Genomic DNA, 24,313 nt, shown 5'->3' on the forward strand with positions numbered 1-24,313 from the left:
ATAAATGTGATAACACAAGGTCACGTGGGTTATAACTAGTTCACTAGTTTACCATAGTACTTAACTACTTTTAAAAATATCACACATAACAAAGGTAAGAATGTAAACTATTTTTAACATGTTTAACTTCCTGTTTTTCTTATATACTAGTATTATTGGACCGAGTTTATTTTATATAGCTAGCATGATGGTTGAATAGATCATTCATCATCTGGAATTTATAAAAACTACATTATAGTAGAATTTGGAAAATACGTAAATGAGACGAGAAACACTGTTTATTTTTTTTTATAAAAAGATGGCCATTGGAACCTTATGTTATTATGATTCAAGCTTAAGTAGGCCTTAAAAAATTATTATGCAAGTTCACGTTTTAAAAAGAAAATTGTGTTAACATTTCCCAATCTTTATTATGTGAAACAGAAGACAACTCAAAAGAAAGATGGCTAGTGGTGTTGTCTTGGTAACTGGTGGGAGCGGATGTTTAGGACAACATATTATCAAACATTTACACCTTCTGGGAACTGATGTCAAAGAAATTCGTATTTTAGATGTTGTGAAATACGAACAAAAACTAGGTATGGCCTCATAATAATATTTCATAATTCCTTTGACAAATGCATCATGAACATTGAAAGTTACATGTGATTTATCTTAACTGTTACAATGTTTTTTTTTAACATGTGTAATAAAGTTTAAGAAAGTCGCCATATCAAGAATAAGTAATATTTATTTAAATGTTTTGAACTTTGTGAACTTTATTCTCACAAAACTACATGTCATAGTTACAGAGAAAATATATATTTACAATTACATATATGATTTTATAAGCATGCACATGTGTGAACAAATAACGTAACTTAACTTGGAGGACTGACTTTCACCAGTATTGTTTTTATAAACTTACATAATTTTTCTAAAATGATAATATTGTCTGAATTAAATAAACTATCAAATTTGTATGTATTTGGATTTTTACAGCAATATTCAGGTAGAAATTTCTTTCTCTCTAAATGTAAAGATTTACAAGTCATTATATAATGATATTCGTCACCGATTTCACTTGAATTGCATAGATGACAAAGTCTGTCGTTTCGTGACAAGCCTCGCCATCTTCCCGTCTCAATTGGTAAACGGTGACTACCGCATCTAAATTTGCAGTATACAAATAATAAATTATTAGGCAATATGTTGAGATAATTCTCAAATTTCAGATTATTTTTAAAAATTCTATAACATAGACATTTAGGTAAGGTTTCTATCTGTGACAAACATAATTGTGTGAACTGATCTTTAAGCTTTTGTTCCACACTTTTTGATACCCATTTGTCAGCAAAATGAAGGTTCCAAATATTAGACATTCCACAATTATTAAAAATATTTTTAATATAAATCAACCATTTACTTTCAAAACCATAGTTATTTAAATTTATAAGTAATAGTTTATAAAGAACATGAGCAATTTTATACTCTTTACCGTTTATAATTCTGCCCCAAAAATTTATCATACGAACTTTTGCATAAAGAAATAATGGGAATCTGCCCAGTTCTGCATAAACTATACAATCTGGGGTTGATTGCTTCAAATGTAAAATGAGTTTACAAAATTTTAGGTGTACTCGCTCTAACAAGTCAAAGTTTTCAAACCCCCAAATCTCTGATCCATATAACAAAATAGGTACAACAGCCTTATCAAAGAGATCTAGTTGACATTCAATAGATAAGTTATTAATTCTACTTTTCTTCAAGATAGAATACATAGCCTTTATTCCTTGATCTCGTAAGTATTTTCTAGTTTGTAAAAAAGAACCACTTTTAGAAAAAAATATTCCTAAATATTTATAATTTTTAACAATCTCAATTTCATTATCATTAATAAAAAAATTCAAATTTTGTGGAAGTCTGCCATTTGCAAAAACAAGAATTTTTGTTTTATCAACATTTACCTTAAGTTGCCATTTGTTACAATATATGGCAAAATTGTTTAACATATTTTGTAATTCAGTGCTACTATCCGCTAATAAAACAGTGTCATCAGCATATAACAGTAAGAAAATCTTAAGATACACATCTAGTTCATTTTCTAGGTCTGCACTTATTGACTGTAAACCTTTTGAATCTAACTCTTCTAAAAATGCTTGTAAATCGTTTAGATATACAGAAAACAGAGCAGGCGATAGATTTTCACCTTGCCGTACACCAATTTCGCAAGGGAAGAAGTCAGATTTCTCATTATTGAAAACAACACGGGATTTTATATCATTATACATATTTTGTATAACTCGGAAAAATTTTCCGTTAATATTATTATTCAACAGTTTAAATAAAAGGAGATTTCTTTGAATAGAATCAAAAGCTCTCTGAAAATCAATGAACGCACAAAATAACTTTTTCTTCTTTAATTTCAATAGCTCGAAAAAGGCATAAATAGCAAAAATATGATCATTTGTGTTGTATCCTGGTCTAAAACCTGCTTGGTTTTCTTCTAAAATTAAAAACTCATCTAAATAATCACCAAGTCTACTGCTTAAAATGGAAGTAAATATTTTACCTAAACTTGATAGTAATGTTATTGGCCGATAGTTTTTCGGTTCCCTTTTACTACCTTTGTTTTTAAACACTGGAATAACATTTCCTAAAAGCCATATTTCAGGTAAAAAACCTGTATCAAAAATTAAATTGAACATATATACATATATATCTAACATCAATTCAGAAGATGATGAAATATACTCATTTATTATCAAGTCGTCACCAGGTGACTTATTATTTTTAACACTTTGTATACCTTTGATAACCTCGTCTCTTGTTATTGTTTTGTTCAAAAAATAATTTGATCTATCACCATCAAAATTGTTATCTAGTTCAATATTTGCTCTGTTAAGAGTATCTTTATTCATTTCTTTAAAAAAATCATAAAACTGTTTGATATCAATGTCATTATTCACTGGACATTTAAACTTATTAAAAAATTTCCAAAAATCACGTGGCTTTTTCATACGTAATTCTTTCATTTTCTTCTTCAAGTCATGATTATAGAGACGAATGCTATCATCCATAGTTTTTTTATACATTTTTTCACTATTTCGTAGTCTAACTTTGAAAATATTAGAACCGTAATGTTTATACAATCTTAATGACTTTCTATAATCTCTTCTACTATTTTTACAATCGTGATTAAACCATTCTTTATTGTTATATTCTTCTTTTGAATTACTACAATCTTTCGTAACTACACCAAAAGTTTTTTCTGCTGAATCAAGCAAAATTTTAGTAACATTGGTAACAATTTCATTTACACTGTTTTGATCTACTTTACTTATATCATCATGTATTTCTAAGATATGTGACAATAAATCATTAACCTCATCTCTGTTTATGTTACTTTTAAAATCAGTACTCTTTTCATGTTTCCATTTACCTATGTATTTTTCATTATTTCTGATACATGTATTTTCTTTTAGCATATCTGTTTTTACATTACAATCTAATTTTAAAAAGATTGGTTTATGAATATCCGAATATAAATTGCTAAATTGCATTATTTCAAAATCAACAATTTTCTGAAATATATTTGCCGAGCCCATTACGTAGTCAACTACGCTTGAGTTACGACTTGTCGGGTTACCAACTTTGTCAGATAAAAATCGACCGTTCAATATAAATATGTTGTTATTTTTACAAAAACTGATAAGCTTTCTGCCATATGTATTAACTGTTTGATCTTGAGAATTTCTTTTCCTCGGTATACCAAGGTCGTCTAAAATGCCTATTTCAGAAAACTCATTAAAATCAATCAATTCATTTACAAATGTATCATCAAAATCATCTATATCATAAAAATCAGCTAATGTACCAGTACGACTATTAAAATCGCCAAATAAGCAGACATATTGTGAATCTTTATACATATTATGCAGTTCTATTTCTATCTCAGATATAGCATCATCTGCTGTATATAAAGTATTAATAGGTGGAATGTAAATAACACCACATATTAGATCTTGTGGTAACTGTACTAATTTCTTACAAATTTTAAACCAAAAGACAAAAGGACAATTTGAATCAATTGGAGTGATATAATTGTTTAAAGAACTTTTATGTCCAAAAGCTAAACCACCTGATCTATAATTTGAGATTTTTTTTCTATTTTTACAATAAAAAGTAAAATTTTCTAAAGATATATCATCTAAGTCATCTAATTTGGTCTCTGAGAAACAAACAATATCATGCTCTTGTAATAAATTTCTAAATTCTGGATATAAGAGTTTAGACTTTAAACCACATACATTTAGTATCAATAATTGTAATTTATTGTTTTCTTTAGAAGTAAAGTCAAGACAAGTCAAGTTTATTAATACACTCAGGCACATATTGTGTGCAACAAGAGCAGCATTATGTAGTATACAAAATAATAAATTGCTCAATAAATATTACAAATAAAAAATAACGCAAACCTTTTATCACTACGGGTGAAAAAGAAGTTTTCAGTATCTGTGAAATAAGTTTAGGATAGTACTAGCGTAGAAATAATTTTTCAAGATAGATTATTGATAGAGTTCATGCACTTCGCACTAATTTGTATAGGCCAGGCTTTAAATTACGTATCAGGTTCGTCAGAATTAATTCTATTCCGCTTCAGCATTTCCCGCAGATTTGGTATCGGACGATTCCATGAGTTAAAATCACTGGGTCGGGTCGAATTAATTAATGGACATTTATCCGATAATTCATCGGCTTCAAAAATTTGGCTGTTTCTGTTCGGTATTTCCTTGCGATCCATGTATTTTGATACTCTGTCATCGTTTGTTTTGTACAATTCTCCTTCTATGAAAAGTTTATCTCTTATCAAAACAGCTTTCTTTCGGTCTTTCTTTGCCTGCTTTAAAACAGGATATAGGCTTTTCCTCTTCTTTTCAATTTTTACAGGAAATTGTGCGCGGACAGAAATGTTTGTCCCCTTTAATTTGTGACAGTTCCTCATGACTAACTGTTTATCTTTCAAAGATACAAACTTAATCATTATATATTGTCTTTGCTTTCCGAAACGATGTACAGAAACGAAATTCATATTTTCAACGATTCCGAGTTTTTTGCGGATAAAATCCCTTACAATGTTCTCTGTATCCCAATTTGGCTCGTGCTTTAATCCGGATATAATGATATTGTTAGTCATTGATCTCCATTGTAACTCTTCGACATCGCTCTCCATATTTGACAATCGGTCATTGACGCATTTTATATCGAATGTGTTTTCTTTGTTATCTTTTGCTTCTTCTAGCAATGATATTTTCGACACATTTTCTTTGCAGCGATCTATAATTTTATGCACAACCGTACTCATTTGTTCTCCTTTTTCTTCGATCATTTTATTTCGGTTCAACACAATTTCGCACTTCTGTTCCACGTGTTCAATTCTTGTTATCATTGCGTCTAATTTCCCCTCAAATTGCGATATCCTTGAAACTTCCCGCTCAAGCTTTCCACATTTTGTCTGGAGATCTGCCACGACAGCAAGTACAGAGTTTAATATAGAGATAGTTTTGGTATCAAGTGCTTTGTATTCCGACATTATTATTCAAAATATATATAATAAAGTTATTGTTGTTGCAATTGAACGCCGAGAGAACAATGGAGAACAATCAATCTCCACTAACAACCCGACGACGTTAGCAACATTAGCATTAGCTACAAATCTCTTGTAGTAAACGAAATATTCAGAATATTTTTCATTATTGTCGTGAAATCTGTAAAGTTGTTGAAAAATTAATTTTACCGTTCGAATAAAATCCTCAAAATCTATGACTCCATTCCATTTGTTAAGTTTATATGCTGGCCTAGATCTTACTAGTTAGAGTTTTTGCCGGAGCAAAAAAAGCATGACTGTCCTTGCCAGTACTTCCGCCAATCAGTGAATAGAATTAACACTTTTACTACGGTGAAAATCTGTTCCGCTTGAGTAATTTGGTTGACAACAACTGTTCTTTAATCCTCCTTGACCTCCTTAACTTGGGGTTTGCGATTTACGGGGGTCTCGACCAGTGTTTCTTGTTTGATTATTAAGACCGTGGATGGAAGTTTTCGGGCGTGCCCCTCGTCCAATATATAGTTGTCTTTCATTTGTCTCCATTCTTGCCTCGTCGCTTCTGTCAGGTGGGATGAATTCAGCCCCGTCAATAAATAAACGATCCTTTTTTAAATGAACCTTCCGTTTTTGACTTTTGGCTTCTTTGAAGTAGGGCCACAGTATCTTTCTCCTGTCATTAATTTCTTTGGGAAATTGTTCATTCACTCCAAAATGGGTCCCTTTCAACGCCGAAGCAGCGTATCGAACTTGCTCCTGTCTTTGAAGTTTTTGAAACGACAAACTATCGGTCTAGTATTGTATAAGTTTCTATTTTGTCGGTCTTTAACAGAAGATTCCTTTCCAAATCTGTGTGCCCTATGGAAATCGATAGCGGAGTCCATTTTCATCTCATTTCTCATGAATTGTCTCAGTAAGTCCTCCGTATCCTCTGTTTCATTGGTCAGGGGTAGTCCAGTAAACACCAAATTCTCCCTCATAGATCTGGTTTGCAGATCTAAGTGTTTATTATGTAGGTTACTGAGATCAGATTTTAAATTATCAACATCAAGTGACATATCATTAAACCCAGCTTGTAACTGAGAGACTGAAGAGGTGACTGTCGTATGATCTGTTTTACTTATTTCAAACTGTTCATTGACAAATTCCATGCTTTTTTCGACATCGTCCATACGTTTAGAAACTTTATCAACATTTTTGACGAGATTATTCATGGTTGATTCAAATTTACATAGTTTTTCATTAACTTTATCTAGGGTTGTGAGTTTTTCAAAAATCTTATCTACTTTGAGTACTAGGGCCTCTATTATACCCTGAGTATCGGTACCTTGATTCATAGTAGATTGCATAACAGGTTGCATCATATTAGGGAAAGGACTGGAAGTAGTGCCAGTAAAAAAATCTGGTGATCTCTGATTGAACATCTGCATATTAGACTGTGGTATTTGCATCTGTTGCACATTCGGTGACATACAATAGGTATTCATATTCATCTTTTTTTGTAGATAGGTTGTCAACAGAAGTGGGTTTTCCCTCAGACTTTGATTTATTTACTGTTTTTATTTCATTTACATTGTTTGTTTTTTATTTCTAGCGTGAGCACTGTTCGTCGTTAACTTACTTGGGTTTTCTCCACTGTCATTTTGTCCTTTCGATTTTTTTCGTTTCGTCCCAGATTTGCCATTTTTCTTCGAATTCATGTATTACACTAATATGATCATTTTATGGAGTAAAAGAGAATCTCACATAAACCACTATAATGTTAATTAATCCATTTTTTTTAAATTTTCAGACAGAGAAAAAATGTATGCCTCTTATTTCTCGCACATGCGCACCCACTGTTTCATAATTTCTTAACAGATGAATATACATACAAGTATACGCAAATGTGCGAAGCATGAAGAATGTCTTGATCTCCCTTTTAATATTTGGTTTGTTCAACTTGAAATTAATAACATACGATTTACACATGAAAAACATCAAACTCATGTTTCCTTCGATTTTCAACAGAACTTATGATTAAAAGGGGATATGGGGTATATGTCTTGAGTTCATCTGGCATAGATGGCAAATACAGGGTAGGTTAAGGTAAAGGTGGCAGCAACACAGTTTCATACAAGATAGACCTGTAGGTTCTTTGAAGTATTTATAACCCCTTATTTTTCGGTATAACTCCGTGAATTTCGGCACGGGTTACATCAAAGTCTGTAGGTCTATAATTGACACTGTGGCTGCTTTAAACGCAAGGCCGTATACAATAGATACAAATTTATTAACACAAGTTTACAGCTTGAAAGCTAGGGGAAGACTGCCACAGCAATAGTTTACAAAACATACAAAAATTCATTAATCCCAAGTTAAGGACCTTAAGAACATTATAAAAGGCTCTCATGCAATATATCTTTCATTGTCTAATCTTTTGCAATAATAAACGGATTATTGTCCTCCGGCTTAACTTAGCAAAATAGCGATCATTGCATCTTTTGAACGGTTGAGTATAAGTTTCGCACTTTTGACAGCCATCGGATTCAATAATATTTATGGTTTATGGTACCGGATAAGATCTTTCCGAGCACTGAAGCTGAGAGAGGAAGAAATATTTTGTCTTACAACAGGCCACTTAAGGACCACTCTAGGAGTTGTTATACAAATATTTTTTTGCGTTCAGAGAGCACGTTAATCAACCTATTACATGAAACTTCGGATTAAATGTCGTCTCCATTACGAACAAAAGTGTCTGCGTATGTGTACATCCCACACAACCTACTATATACCACACTTTAGCAAGGGATGGGAAATCTTTAGTATGAAGAGTTAACCCGTGTTGAAACCAATATTAATTCTAGTCCCCAATAAATTATTTCTTAAATAACCCACAATGCCGTACCATATATAATGCTCGAGGTTACAAAAGTACTTTATCACTGATATCATAGCAGCCTATGATCATCATTTCTACTATCAATAGCTGTCCTTCACATTTAATGTCATATAACAATGTCACAAACTGACATTAAGACACCGCCTGTTTTAATGCAGAGAAAAAAAACTGTACAAATTTTGAAAACAGAAAAACAAAAAGAACATTTTGATTATTTCTTTTCCGGAGCATCTAAGATCACCTTAAGGTTTTTGGTTGAATTGATGTTGCTCCGTCATATAGTTATTTTTTATGTTGTGTTTTGTGTACTATTGGTTTTGTCTGCTGGTCTTATTCTATTTATAGCCATGGCCTCGTCAGTTTATTTCGACTTAAGTGTTTGGTTATCTCTTTGGTATATATATATCGCATGTCTTTAATATCGCTTTAAACTCTTTTAAATTGGTTAATTGATGCGCACCCAAAATAGATTAGATAATCTTTATGTATAAAAGTCCTAATAATGTTGATTGGTGAATGGAATAAATCTAGTGAAGATTACCAAAAGTTTGTAAAGCATAAATGTTTCGTTCATAAATATATAATGTTCTTACATTCGTTAAACCATTTCTTGTGCATGTCTGTTTCAGATTTTGAAAAAAGTAAACCAATGAAAATGTTTGTTGGAAGTATCACTGACCAATCAGTGGTCAATGAAGCATGTGATGGCGTGGATGTTGTTCTTCATATTGCATCACTGATAGACTGGAGGTTATTTCCTAATCATAAGACTTTACACGAGGTTAATGTCACAGGTAATGGTGAATAGACAAAAATAAATTCGTGCCGCGAAATTGTGTTTCAGTTTAGAAAAAAATGGTAAAAGAAAAAAAAGTACTTCTTATTTGGTGTAAAAATAAGAAGATGTGATAGGATTGTAAATGAAACAACGCTTTACACAAAAGACTAAATGGCATAGAAGTCAATATAACAGTATAGGTCACCGTATATATGAAATAAGAAGTTGTGGTGTAATTGTCTATGAGATGAACAAAATCCATATAGCATAGTCAGCTTTAAAATGCCCCGAAATGATAAATGTAGAACATTTCAAACGATAACATGTACAAACTCAGTATATTTCTCGGTAAGTATTGTATGCAAGTCCAATCAAAGAAGAATCCGAATCTACATGGCTACAGTTATTCTAGTATAAACATGTAATGCAAATGATAACACACTTGGAATAGGGAATATCTATAACCTTTAATGAGATCTGTTCAACTTTATAAGACATATACATGTATTAGCAAACATCTTTAGATATTTTAACCCTGCTTCGTACTCGACTGATTTACTGAATCGTTTTTTTTAACGGCCTAGTTTAAAGGGTAGTAAGAATTAAGTCAACTGAAAGCTATGTCACATTTATTGTGGTTATATTCGTTATACAAATTATTCTGATTTCGAGCCGGCTAGCCTTTGCTCCTTTATGTCGTGTGTTAAGCGGAGAACCGGCAAATACCAACTTTAAAGTCTTTCGTTTGATATGACCGGGTTTCGAACCCATGACCTCCTGCACTTGAAGGGAACACGCGTCCATGAAACCATCGAATCGGTTACGTAACTATAAGATATTTAAGCAGCCTGAGGGAAACCGCGAGAAGAGAAAACGAGTACTCCTTATATTAGGCAAAAATTTATGTTATAAATACATTATTCTATTTTTGAACTGCTTATATTTTAGTGTGCTTCTCCGGCCCCTATGCCTTTGCTCATATCTTGAATTTGCACCTCCATGCAGTCAATATATAGTGGAAGTTAGTTACAAAGATTTGAGCTGGTTGATCAAATGCAGACAAAACTACATAGAAACATATCTAAAATGTACTTAATCTGATTGTAATTTTTACTTTTTATTTGAAGGAACGGAAACTATTATGAAGGCATGTAAGGATAAAAATGTACCATACCTAATCTACTGCAGCTCTCTTAGCATATTCTATGGTCCACGGGAAATAAAGGCGGGAACTGAGACTTCAGTGCAACCACAGACTAACTTGTACTTTGGAGCATATGCTAAGTCAAAGTCAAAAGCTCAGAAAATGGTGTTAGGAGCAAATGGAAGTAAACTCAAAAATGGTAAATAATACATGTACATGTAATGTGTAGTATCCAGTCGACAAAGTACTCATTTTAAACAAATTAATACCTTACACAGAGTAAAAATATCATTTTGATTACCAATCTTTGGTACAAGATTTTGAAGTGAACGATATTTTTTGTCTTCGTGTTACGATTTTTATTATAACCTATAAAACAGTTTCCTACATATTTCAAAATGATGTTAAACAATCAAAATAACAACTTTCTGTAAGCGTACTACATTTATTACAAAATAACATGGAGGCCAAATTAATGCATTATATATATATATCTGGGAACATAAAATTATGTTAGTCAGCTCAAGATTTGTTTTAATCACTAGCGTTACACAGTTTATTGTTAGTTTGTACTAACGAGTACTCCTTATATTAGGCGAAAATTTATGTTATAAATACATTATTCTATTTTTGAACTGCTTATATTTTAGTGTGCTTCTCCGGCCCCTATGCCTTTGCTCATATCTTGAATTCGCACCTCCATGCAGTCAGTAACCATAGGAATAATTTGGAAGTATTAAAGAAGCTGTAACAGTAAAAACCAAGCAACTTATGAAGTTCAATTTTGAATCATTGTATAAAATTTTATAACTTGAAGCACTATAATACAATAATATCTTAGCGTCTGTAAGGTCGGATTTATAAATACAACAGTATCAATGCTAAAGAAAATATTTAAATTGATTATTAATTGGTAACTCATGATTTTTATATAGGAAAGTCTTTAAGAACATTAGCAATCCTGCCACTACCACTATATGGCGAACTTGACTACCACAATATTACACCAAGTGTTCAACCGTTCAAAGATAAAACGTACACTCTGATTGGACCAATGACAGCACGTGTACACTATAGTTATGCTGGTAACTGTGCTTATGTGTTTATCAAAGCAATAGAAGCTATTCAACGGAACCCAGAAGTTGGAGGTGAATATTTCTTTGCAGCAGACGATACACCACCGAACATATTCCCGGAAACCATCAGACCATTCTTTGAACAGTTTAATGTCAAAACGTCATCCTGGCATGTACCATACTGGTTAATAATGTCATTTGTATTTATTGTTTATTGTGTATTTTATGTTATACGATTCTTTACACCTGTAGATTTAGTAAATTTAGGATTCACAACCGGAAGTATATCGTTTCTGAACACCACGTGTTACGTCACGTACGATAAAGCCAACACGTTACTGGGATACAAACCATTATACGACTACAAAACTTCTATTGAAATGTCTAAACAGTTTTACGCAAAAGTTGTTTGATGAATATAATTTAGAAACGGATGTGTCAGTGAGATTTTTTTTTTTTCTATAAGTATGACTTTTTAGTATGGCATGATATTAATACATGTAATTCAGCAGTGATTTTCGTTGTTAGTTTATCATACATGTTGTTATGGTTACTTGGAACATTTCTAGATGATTATATACTACATTAGTAACTAAGTAAAACAAATTATGCATCTACTTTATCTGATCATTAATAAATTTGATGAGTAGTCTTGTACCTAAAAATCATTACGGACGTTGGTGCAGAACACCACTGCTTGCATATTATATTTCAACATCTGTCTGTTTTCTTAATCATAATTCATATGCTGTCTAAATTAAATGTCAATGTTTTGCGTTGTATATGTATACATTTAAAATTTAACATGTTTAACACTGACTAACTTTTTTTTTAAATGTTCATTAATTAGTATAGTGATTATCTTGGTAATGTTGTGTGCTCTTCTTTCTGTTTATTGGTGTTTTAAGGATGTTAATCTTATTCAAATAACTGTATCTTTTGCGCCTTTTTTTTTTTTTGCATCAGTATAGTGATGCTTGTGTATGGATCTGTTACCGATTGATCTGAGTAATTTAATCTTCAGTAATCACTGACAACACATTGGTTGTGAGTTCGAACAACACACGTGGCAGGAGCGTTTGATTTCGATCCTAATTGACTAGGATTGTCAGATTTCCTGACGAAGGTCGGTGGTACTCTCCAGAATCATTCATCAAAAGAAAAACGACCTCCATGATATATAACAAAACTGTTGAAGTAGGGTCAAACACAATCAATCAATATAGTGTTTGGTAAATCTTCTTGATTAGAAAATCTTGTTACGAATGTTGCTAGTTTGTTCAATTTCAACATTGATTTTTATATACGTCAAAGAGGGACGAAAGATCCCAGAGGGATAGTCAAACTCATAGATTGAAAATAAACTGACAACGCCATGGCTTAAAAAAAAAAAAAAAAATAACAGACAAATAATAGTACAGAAGACACAACATAGAAAACTAAAGACTAAGTAACACGAACCCCACCAAAATCTAAGGGTGATAGCAGGTGGTCAGGGAGGGTAAGCAGATCCTGCTCAACATGTGGCATCCGTCGTGTTGCTTATGTTATTACAAATCCGGTAAATAGTCTAATTCGGTAGGGCACATTCGTAAAAATGAACGTCTATCTTTCTAACTTTCCGTCAAACATGTCAAACTAAATTATCATAAAACATTATGATAATAGTGAGAGGATGGTTCAATAAATCGATGGCACTCTCTCGACTGTTGTATCAAAGCCATTATTGGCATCCACAGCATACTCATACAGATGTAGATATTATTCAAAACGTTTCGTCAAACGTCTACAAAAACCCGATGTAGTCACAATTCAATGGCAGCAGAAAAATGATTCGTATATCAATCTGATTGAAGGCAGACAGAGATTAAAATAATGCTTTCATGTAAATATGTACACCAGAAACGACAACGACACAAATTACAATACAGTGCATATTTGTACCCTTTCGTCACTTGCCATACACTGCAATACAGTCAAATTATCGAAGTTTAAAATAAACAATTTCGCTTGTACAAATGTATTTACCAGCGGACGGTAAAGCTATAGACGAAAAAGACGAACTAACTAACTAAATGGTCACAAATGGACGTGTGTGTTTCAATGATGAGTCAGATTCACAATTGAACCAAGGAAAAGGAAGATATCGTTCAATTAATTTGATAATTGGTATATATAATTCTTTATTCGGCTGATATTATATAGCAGGTACTTGTTCCACCTAGTGTACAGAGCACAACTGTATATCCCTTGAGAAATGGCAATGCTATCATTGTTCCGTTTTGAAGATTATCTCTTACTAAAGAATCTTTCATACCATTAACTATTAGACTATAGAATCATACCAATTTGTCCCTTCGAAACTCAGACTCTATATCAAAATTTAAAATCTAAGTAAAAAGGTTAAATACCACAAATAAAGATGTACCTAAGCACTTTCTATATGCACCGAGGAAACTAAATATGATTCTAACACAATTCAGATGCTACTCATCTTTCTTGAACTATGACTTGTTTAGAGTCAATATAATTGCTGATCCATTTTGTTTTTGTTGATGCAACATTGAGACTGTACCCCATGTCCTTTTCGACTGTTCTTTATATACACATCAGAGAGAAATTCTGATGAACAATCTAAGATGGTTTCCTGATGACCTTATAATGAATGTTAGGTTACTAACATCTGGTAAGCCAATCCTCTTGTATGAACAAGACGTGAATATATTTTAACATGTATTCGAATTTATTAAAAGTCCTGAGAGATTTCTTGGTATGTAGAAAAAGTGTATTTGCAGTACATTCACGTCATCATCATCTTCATTACAAATTTTTACGTTATTTCGATTTCATCTTTTCAATTGATAGATTTGTAAAGTATCGTATATTTTCAATTATTGCATGCTCATATTAATATTGTATTGTAATTCATTGTTATTCGGAGCGGACTTCATAAGTATGGCTTACTTGTGTCCAATCAGTTTTACTTTGAGTAAATAAAATATGTTTAAACTAATAGCAGGTACTTGGTTTTATTTGTGAAAAAACACAATCTTATTTTCAATAAAATATGTCTATCATTTCATCCAACTGTATGAACTGATTTAACGTGTTCAGCTGCATTGTTGTATTCACTTACTGCACGTGAGAGGTTTAGCTAGCTATACAACTAGGCGTATTCCGCCATTTTTTACAAGAAAATGTCTATACCAAGTCAGGAATTTGACAATTGTTGTCATTCGCTGGTGTGTTTGAGCTTTAGATTTTGCCATTTGAATCAGGACTTTCCGTAATGAACTTTCCTCTTGAGTTCAGCATTTTTGTGATTTATTTTTTCCCAATATCACCCCTCTACTAGCTACACTGGGGCTAAATAATAATAAAAAAACAACACTTTATGGTAACAGTCTTGAATGGACATAATGTCAGATTTTTTTCTCTTTCTGGTTCAGAATACCGAAAATTTTTCCTTTTCTATTATTATTATTTAAAGCTATACTTGATACAGAGATTTTTTCTGTGTGTTTTTTCTCCAACTATATCTCACATATCCTACATCCCCAATGAATGTGGTTGTTAAATTTGATAGATGCTTTTTGAGCTTCTTTTTTAAATATTTGTTTGGTTTGAGATTGTGACAGTGATGACTGCTGTACCCATATTTTGACAGTTTTACCTTTTATGTCTGTTTTGTTCACGCATCGTTGTAAATGTAATGGAATTTGATGTGTCATACAATTGAGATATTTAGCTCTATAAAACCAGGTTCAATCCACCATTTTCTACATAAGAAAATGCCTGTACCAAGTCAGGAATATGACAGTTGTTATCCCTTCGTTTGATGTGTTTGAGCTTTTGATTTTGCCACTTGATTATGACTTATATCTAGAAATTGAATATGAGGGTCGGTTGAAAACAAAACTTTACAACAAAAGAGATGATTTCAGCTGCCCAATGGTGACCTGTTCAATTTTAAACCAAGAGTTTAGTTAACTTAAATCATCATTTTGTAAATTTTACGAACTTAGCACGAGTTAATTGACCGTTATGGACTATCTGTTATAATAGATGATATCGGATATGTTCCTTATGTCGTAACTACAATCCTGTTCCCTTTTCACAAATGTGACCTACTAAATTAGACTACTTACCCCTATTTGTGACATTTTTACTTATTGTGTCTGTTTGTTTCGTTCACGCATCATTATTACTATTATAAAGGTTGATGCAACTGTCATACAAGTGAGAAGTTTAGCGCAATAAACCCATGCTCAATCTACCATTTTCTACATTTGAAAATGCCTGTACCAAGTCAGGAATATAACAGTTGTTGTCCATTCGTTTGATGTGTTTTATCATTTTATTTTGCCATATCATAAGTGACTTTTCGTTTTGAATTTTTCCAGAGTTCAGTATTTTTGTGATTTTACTTTTTTTCCATATATCCTACATCCCCATTTAGAGGAGAAAAGATTATAGTGACATAATGGCATAGTTATGATTGACTTTTGATGATTACATAAAGCGTTTGAGTTACTGTCCGACATATTGACAGGTGGACTACAATATACAAAAAGAGTTCCTGTAAACAGAGCCATGTTTACAAACGATGTTTCCCATCTACCTTGCATAGAATTAAATAAATCAGAATATGTAGTGTTGTTTGTTCCTCTTAAGTTTTATCATAAGTTTGTATCACCTAATGTATAGTTTCAAAAGAAAATGTTTCTAAATGTCCTTCTTTTCATCTGTCCTAGTTTGATCAATATCTCAATATTTCTGATTCTGATGAAACATGTGTGTAGGCACCTCATTAAACAAATTGGTAAAGTTTCCTTTGTGTTTGGAAACCCTGCAAGGTGTAAGAATTAATAAATTAAATGAATAAGTTGAATTTCAAGTAAACCAACATCTTCCAAAATTTACTGTTACAACCAAAATTAAAGAGTAACATTGAACTTTATACTATTACCTCTTAAATTGATACATGTCATCCTCTTACCGATATCTTCTTTCATATATCTACGTTTTATTTCAACTAACTTACAACCTGGAAACCAATTTCCCCCAATGTTTTTATTTATATTAACAGTGCATTGGACTTGTTTCATTCTTTCATATATTAAAAGGCTTCTTTTCTTATCTATATTTTCCATCTGTTCAAATGTCATTCCAATCAGACAGGGGAAAATCACATTAAAACCAGATGCTCCGCAGGGCGCAGCTTTATACGACCGCAGAGGTTGAACCCTGAACAGTTGGGGCAAGTATGGACACAACATTCAAGCTGGATTCAGCTCTAAATTTGGATTGTGATTAAATAGTTGACACAGCATAGGTTTCTGACACATAATGAATGTGGTCTAATGAACTTAAAATTTTTTTTGCCTTTGAGCAATTCACTATGCTGTTGAATATTAATCCTCTCAAAAAAATGTTTGAAGAAATTTTTTTTTTATTTATGATATTTGAAATGAAAAAAAATTGAACCCCCCCCCCCCCAATTTTTTTTTCACATCCCCCTTTCCCTTATTCCAAAACTGATCTCAATTCAAATTTCTAATGGAGTTTGCAACAATAACTACTCATCTAAATACATATTAAAATGTAAAAAAAGTGCTTGTTATCACTGAATGGTAAAGATTGTTTTAATTTATCAGTTGGTAGTAAAAGTGAATATACATTGTATATTGTATAAAGCAATGATTTAAGTTGATTCAACTACTATTCTGGACAAAGAAAGATAACTCCAATTGAAAATATGAAAATTTCTTGCTATTGCACAATATTGTGCAATTAGATATTTCTTGTTATTGTGCAATACTGTGCAATTGAAAATATTTGCTATTGCACAATACTGTGCAATTGAAGATTTCTTGCTATTGCGCAATACTGTGCAATTGAAAATTTCTTGCTATTGCACAATACTGTGCAATTGAAGATTTCTTGCTATTGCTGAATACTGTCCAATTGAAAATCTCTTGCTATTGCACAATACTTAATATAATAATTTTGGATCCTGATTTGGACCAACTTGAAAACTAGGCCCATAATCAAAAATCTTAGAACATGTTTAGATTCAGCATATCAAAGAAGCCCAAGAATTAAATTTTTGTTAAAATCAAACTTAGTTTAATTTTGGACCCTTTGGACTTTAATGTAGACCAATTTGAAAACAGGACCAAAAATTAAGAATCTACATACACAGTTAGATTTGGCATATCAAAGAACCCCAATTATTCAATTTTTGATGAAATCAAACAAAGTTTAATTTTGGACCCCGATTTGGACCAACTTGAAAACTGGGCCAATAATCAAAAATCTAAGTACATTTTTAGATTCAGCATATCAAAGAACCCCAAGGATTCAATTTTTGTTAAATCAAACTAAGTTTAATTTTGGATCCCCTTGGACCTTAATGTAGACCAATTTTAAAACGGGACCAAAAATTAAGAATCTACATACACAGTTAGATTTGGCATATCAAGGAACCCCAATTATTCAATTTTTGATGAAATCAAACAAAGTTTAATTTTGGACCCTTTGGGCCCCTTATTCCTAAACTGTTGGGACCAAAACTTCCAAAATCAATCCCAACCTTCCTTTTATGGTCATAAACCTTGTGTTTAAATTTCATAGATTTCTATTTACTTATACTAAAGTTATGGTGCGAAAACCAAGAAAAATGCTTATTTCGGCCCCTTTTTGGCCCCTAATTACTAAACTGTTCGAACCTCAACTCCCAAAATCAATCCCAACCTTCCCTTTGTGGTCATGAACCTTGTGTTTAATTTCATTGATTTCTATTTACTTATACTAAAGTTATTGTGCGAAAACCAAGAATAATGCTTATTTTGGCCCTTTTTTGGCCTGTAATTCCTAAACTGTTGAAACCAAAACTCCCAAAATCAATCCCAACCTTCCTTTTGTGGTCATAAACCTTGTGTCAAAATTTCATAGTTTTCTATTTACTTAAACTAGTTATAGTGCGAAAACCAAGAAAATTCTTATTTGGGCCATTTTTGGCCCCTAATTCCTAAAATGTTGGGACCAAAACTTCCAAAATCAATCCCAACCTTCCTTTTGTGGTAATAAACCTTGTGTTAAAATTTCATAAATTTTTATTCACATTTACTAAAGTTAGAGTGCGAAAACTAAAAGTATTCGGACGACGACGATGACGACGACGCAGACGACGACGCCAACATCATACCAATATACGACCAAAAATTTTTCAATTTTTGCGGTCGTATAAAAATGAACAATCCCCCATAAACCTTCAACAGTGATGGAGGAAAAATATATTAACAAAAGTACAAAACTCCGAAGGTATTCGTTATAGAGAAAGTCTGATAAACCTGATAAGATTGAACCCTTGACTAGATCAACCACCTGATTGATTGGAAAACAAGTGTCATATTTCTGACTTGGTATAGGCATTTTCCAAGAAAAGAAAGGTTTAATCTGGCTCTACAGTCAGTTAAACCTCACATTTATACGTAAATAACTTGAAACAAAGAACACTGAATATTTTAGTTGCTGTTGTAGTTTTTGGAAGTTTATTTGTAATGGGTAAGAAATGTGCTTTTATAACAATATGAAGTCATAATTTGAAAATAAAACATCTGGTATTTACTTTATCAAGTTATTTAGTTAGACATTACACATGTATAATGACCAAATATGCCTGCTGACCTTTTATGTACAGATAGAATAAATAGCCAACACAAATAGTATAAATGCTCAATTAAACTGAATACAAATACAAAATATTGAAATATTTTTTCGTCACTATAACAAAAGCTACACTCTTATAACTACATTACAATAAAATTGATTCATCAACTCACAATAAACATTAGATTATAAAAATAAAATATTTTGTCCTATCTGGTTACTCATAAGAACTGGTTCCTTTCCATTTTGCCAAATAAATATAAGTCCCCTATCCTACACTAGTATAATATACACAGGATGATAATGAATTTATGTTAAAAAAAATGTTATCTAGATATAAAAAAAAAATCATAGAAAGGCCTTTAGAATACAAAAAATCTCTGGAATAAAAAAAAGTAAAAAGTCCAAATAAAGTAGGAAACATAGGAGCATTGAAGACCCAATATTCCAAAAGTTTTTGTCTAAACCAGCTACACTTATCTACTCCTGGGGCCATCATCTAAAGCATTTCTATAATTCAAGTTCTCTTCTAAAAGTTTATTTTACAGCCTATATTTAAAGTTTACCGTTAATCCCAAAGATTTACCAAATTTGCTAATTTTGTTCAGTATTACTGCGAAATATTGATTGTCTCTAGACATATTCTCCTGTTGTTAATAAAACATATTAAAAGTTTCTTGTCTACAGGCTAAAATATTCAACCAAAATCACTCTAATGTAATATAACACTTGATAAGTTTGTCCAAGTGCTTTCATGTATACCTTTATGAGGAACACTCAACCCAAAAATTAGAAAGCGAATAATGTATAAAAAATACCTTAATATGGCCTGAGATATATAAACAAAATAAACAAGAGTGAAAATGAGTCGCCAAATTCATCTAAGGTAAGCTGGACCTGAGTGAGTCGGAACCTACATTTCATAATAATTTCTTAATTTATCAACAAATTTACTGATTAAAATAAATGGCTAAAACAATAATGAAATGTTTATGGAATGTGTGACATGACTGTAAACAAAAACAAGTAAACATCCCCACAATAAGTTGTATTTCTTTATGAACTGCTTTTTGGCATTAATCAGTTAAACTGACTTAACAAATAAATATATAACTACTATCAAAACTATCAGAATTAAAAGCTAAATTGATGATTATTTTATGATTCCTTCATTCGACCGCTCATTAACATAAATCAATTACAGTAATGGATAACTTATACAAATATGCAAATCATTATACCATAAATTCAGAAAATAATGCTTGAATTTATTATAATTAATCCTTAACTCTTGCAATAATGCAAATTTTAATTATGTGATTGCTAAAATTTAATGAAGAAAAATCGTTGCAGATATTTTGAATGGGTGATTTTATTGAATTCATGAAACATTAGCATATTTTGTATTAATAAAAAAAGCAATAATATCTGAATTAACAGTAGTTTTTGATTTATGCATTGACCTTTCTGGATAAAATATTCACAACATGAAAAATTTATATCAACTTAAAATAATATTAGTTCTTTCTCAAGATTGAAAATAATAATGTACATGTATTTCATCTTACCTTATAGATAAAAATATAAATAAAATCAAAATCATAAAAACATTTAAAAATCTGTTTTCTGAAATAAATTTTTTACAGCACTATGTCTTAGAGACTTACAATATAAAAATATACATTATATTGTGATTTGAGCTGAAAACACCAAAGTTTAATGTGAATAAATTCACAGTTACAACATATACAAATAAATCTGATTTAATTGACAAACTTCTGACATAAGGATGTGAACATGTGAAGGTGTACACAGGAATGATTTATGAAAGTGAAATGTTATAAATATTTCATATCACAAATCTCACTTAACCTCTCACCAGCTCATCTGTCACTTCACCTGTCAATGCTGTTTCTACATGGAATCTCATACTACATGTTTATGAGCTACCATAAAGCCTTTATTTATCAAATTTTTTTGATCTTCACAACTTTACACAAATAATGGGTTACTTGTTAATACTTATAATAAACAAGAGGTGTACAAATGACAGCAAACTTAGTTTTCCTTACATTACATTACATTACACTATCAAACAAATCGATTGACATTGGAGACTATAATTTTTTCTAATGGAGAGATTCGTTTCACCCATTATTTAAATTTTTGAAATAGGTCCAATTGAGAACAAATCAGTGGTCTTAATAATTTACATGCCTTTTTGATAAAGTTGAAATTTAGGTCATATTTTGCCAAAAGTGAAAGAATTGTTTGGACTATTTAAACATTATAATATGGAATTAAAGCAGCATTGAATATATGTCTGGGAACTGATTATCACAAAATGTTTATACAGATATGATTATGGAATATTTAAAGTTATTTTCTATGTATCATCCACCTTAAAAACATAAACAAAATATATCAAATATACTAACTATCTATCCTTCTACCATACACAAAAACATGGTTTTGCAAATTTTGAGGTTATATATCATCAAATTATGCTGTAAAATGCTGATTTCAAGTATTTGAAAACATTTCTCAAAATAGCATGAAAGCTACAAAAAACAGTAAATTCTAGATACTTAAATTCTACATTTAAACCTAGTCTACAATCAATACATTAAACAGACTACATACAAAACACAGATGGATAGTGCTTCAATGAATGCATTAAATGTATGAGACAAAAACTGATGTATAGAATATATAAATGAATATGCTGTTTCATGATATTATGCATAAAATGAATACTGTGGATTCATTATTATTCATGAAATACCAATTATTGTGGAATTTGTGGGTACAGGTGAGCAACTAATCTAAATATTCAATAAGTTACAAATTTTCTATAGGCTTGTATGGAGACTTTGGCGAATCCTTGAAATCAATTATCTGTGAAAATACTAGTTATCCTCAATCCACTTGGTACCCAGGAAAATAACTGAATCCTAAGTAGTATGAGACATCTCAGTATTTCTGAATGTTTTGATCTACTTGTCAACATGGTCAATGCAGAAGTAATAAAAATGACAATGAAAATATTTAAAATAACAATTTAAGGATGTACTCTTCTGACTTTTCTATTAATATCATTCCTTTTCTATTCTTTTCATCAATCTAATGTCATATTTTCAACTGTTCAAAGCAGTTAACTGGGCTATTTGAATATATATCTTATTGTTTAACAATTTTCCTTGTTGTCACCCTTCAACAATAGATATTTCATAACAAATTCATTAACAAAACAAGTACATATAACTTTAGCTGCCATTTTCATTTGAAACTGGTGAATTCCACATTTTCACAATTTACTGTATTTTGACTAGAGGTCTTTCCCTTTTCAAGTTGTATCAAGTCGAATCATTCTGAGTTTGAAATTGTCCGCTAAAACACAAGCTGCCTCATTAGATCCACCACAATATCCCGAGGAAGAAAAGACAGTTAATAATTTACCCTGTTGCTGAACCTGAAAAATAAAAATGATTTATGAATGAAGTCCAGTGGCAAATATTTCAGGCATATTAAAGGGGGAAATATAATAATGTGATATAAAGATGTTTTGTAGTCTGCACAAAGACATGCCAACTACAAGACAAGTTATATTATTCTTTGAACTTTCTATTAAAGTGTGTATGTTGGCAGAGCATGCACACCAGCAAATATTCATTTGAAAGTCTTTGGTTTGACTGGGTAAAGTCATTAAAAATCAAATAATGGTCATTGGGATCCATTGCAAACCAATTTTCTGGTAGTTCACCATTTATTTAGTCTCTTGGTTTTCACCAAAAAACTAAATACAATAGCAACTGCATGTATGAACTAGTCAAGAATTATTTGAGTATTTTTTTTAAACCTCTGTTTTCTAACGCCATACAATGAAAAGTACTTTTTGAACCTCTATTACCCTTGCACTATTTACTTAAGTGCATTCCACATTGAACAGGATTAAATTTGGATAACTGAATAAATGAGCAGAATATAACAATCTACAAGAAAGACATATTGTTTAAAAGACTGCCAATTGTTTCCTTCACAGTTGTAACCTTTACTGTTTAAAAATCTTATACAATGTTTAATAATACTGTTAAAAGAGTATACTTTTTTTTAGATTTCAAGCTACTTCTTTTATGCTTGAATAACTTATTTTTCATTCACAAAATGAAATTAAATGAAAAACAAGAATGTGTTCATAGTACAAGGATGCCCCACTCGCACTATCATTTTCTATGTTCAGTGGACCGTGAAAATTGGGGTCAAAACTTTAATTTGGAATTAAAATTAGAAAAATCATATCGTAGGGAACATGTGTACTAAGTTTCAAGTTGATTTAATTTAACTTCATCAAAAACTACCTTGACCAAAAACTTTAACCTGAACTTCGCACTATCATTTTCTATGTTCAGTGGACCATGAAATTGGGGTCAAAACTGTAATTTGGCATTAAAATTAGAAAGATCATATCATGGGGAACATGTGTACTAAGTTTCAAGTTGATTGGACTTCAACTTCTTCAAAAACTACCTTGACCAAAAACTTTAACCTGAAGCGAACGGACGCACAGACGGACGAACGAACGAACGGAGGCACAGACCAGAAAACATAATGCCCCTCTACTATCGTAGGTGGGGCATAATAAGCCAACATTATTGATGCCATGATTTACCTGAAAACCTGCCTCCTGTACTTCATGTGCCCTGATGACATGTGATAGTCCATTTATATCTAGAAATGAGGTTAATGCTTCAATACTAAAGAAATGTGCCGTCCCTCTCCGTGAGTTATACACATAACCTTTCTGTTTCTCTAACTCCTCCTTTAACTCTGGTGTAACTTGCTCTACACTGGAAGTCACAAAAATAATGCAATTAAAACAAATTCCTAATGAACACTTTAGTATAAGATTTTGTAAAATTCTGATATAAAAAATTCAAATTAATTGTTTAATGTGTGGATTTTCAAAATTAAAAACAAGACAAGACCATACTTTGATTTAAATATAATAGTTTACTTTTATAAATTGTTACTTGAATGGAGAGTAGTCTCATTTGCACTCATACCACATCTTCTTATATCTATTGTACTAATTTTTAAGGACATGTTCCATCAATTCTTGTTATCAAGTTATGTGTTTCTAAAACACAGCTAAGAATGTTTCCAGGGTTAAATAAGT

The 24,313-nt window shown here is 31.4% G+C and overlaps 2 protein-coding genes across 2 annotated transcripts in view; one reads left to right on the forward strand and one right to left on the reverse strand.

The window, feature by feature from the left end:
- The first annotated feature begins 420 nt into the window (after nt 1-420).
- Nucleotides 421-12,245, forward strand: LOC143075051 (3 beta-hydroxysteroid dehydrogenase/Delta 5-->4-isomerase type 2-like). The gene is made up of 4 exons (XM_076250305.1): nt 421-578; nt 9,095-9,259; nt 10,371-10,586; nt 11,323-12,245. The coding sequence occupies exons 1-4, from the start codon at nt 443-445 to the stop codon at nt 11,874-11,876; spliced, it is 1,071 nt and encodes a 356-aa protein (XP_076106420.1). The 5' UTR covers nt 421-442; the 3' UTR covers nt 11,877-12,245.
- A 6,745-nt stretch (nt 12,246-18,990) lies between these two features.
- LOC143075052 (uncharacterized) overlaps nt 18,991-24,313 on the reverse strand; it is a 35,950-nt gene continuing 30,627 nt past the window's right edge. The window contains exons 18-19 of the mRNA XM_076250307.1: nt 23,807-23,984; nt 18,991-22,609 (exon numbers count right to left, since the gene is read on the reverse strand). Of these exons, the coding sequence (XP_076106422.1) occupies nt 22,484-22,609; nt 23,807-23,984 (304 nt within the window). The 3' untranslated portion in view covers nt 18,991-22,483. The remainder of the gene's footprint in view (nt 22,610-23,806; nt 23,985-24,313) is intronic.

Source organism: Mytilus galloprovincialis, chromosome 5 (assembly GCF_965363235.1).
Source record: "Mytilus galloprovincialis chromosome 5, xbMytGall1.hap1.1, whole genome shotgun sequence".
In the NCBI taxonomy this organism is placed as follows: Eukaryota; Metazoa; Mollusca; class Bivalvia; order Mytilida; family Mytilidae; genus Mytilus; species Mytilus galloprovincialis.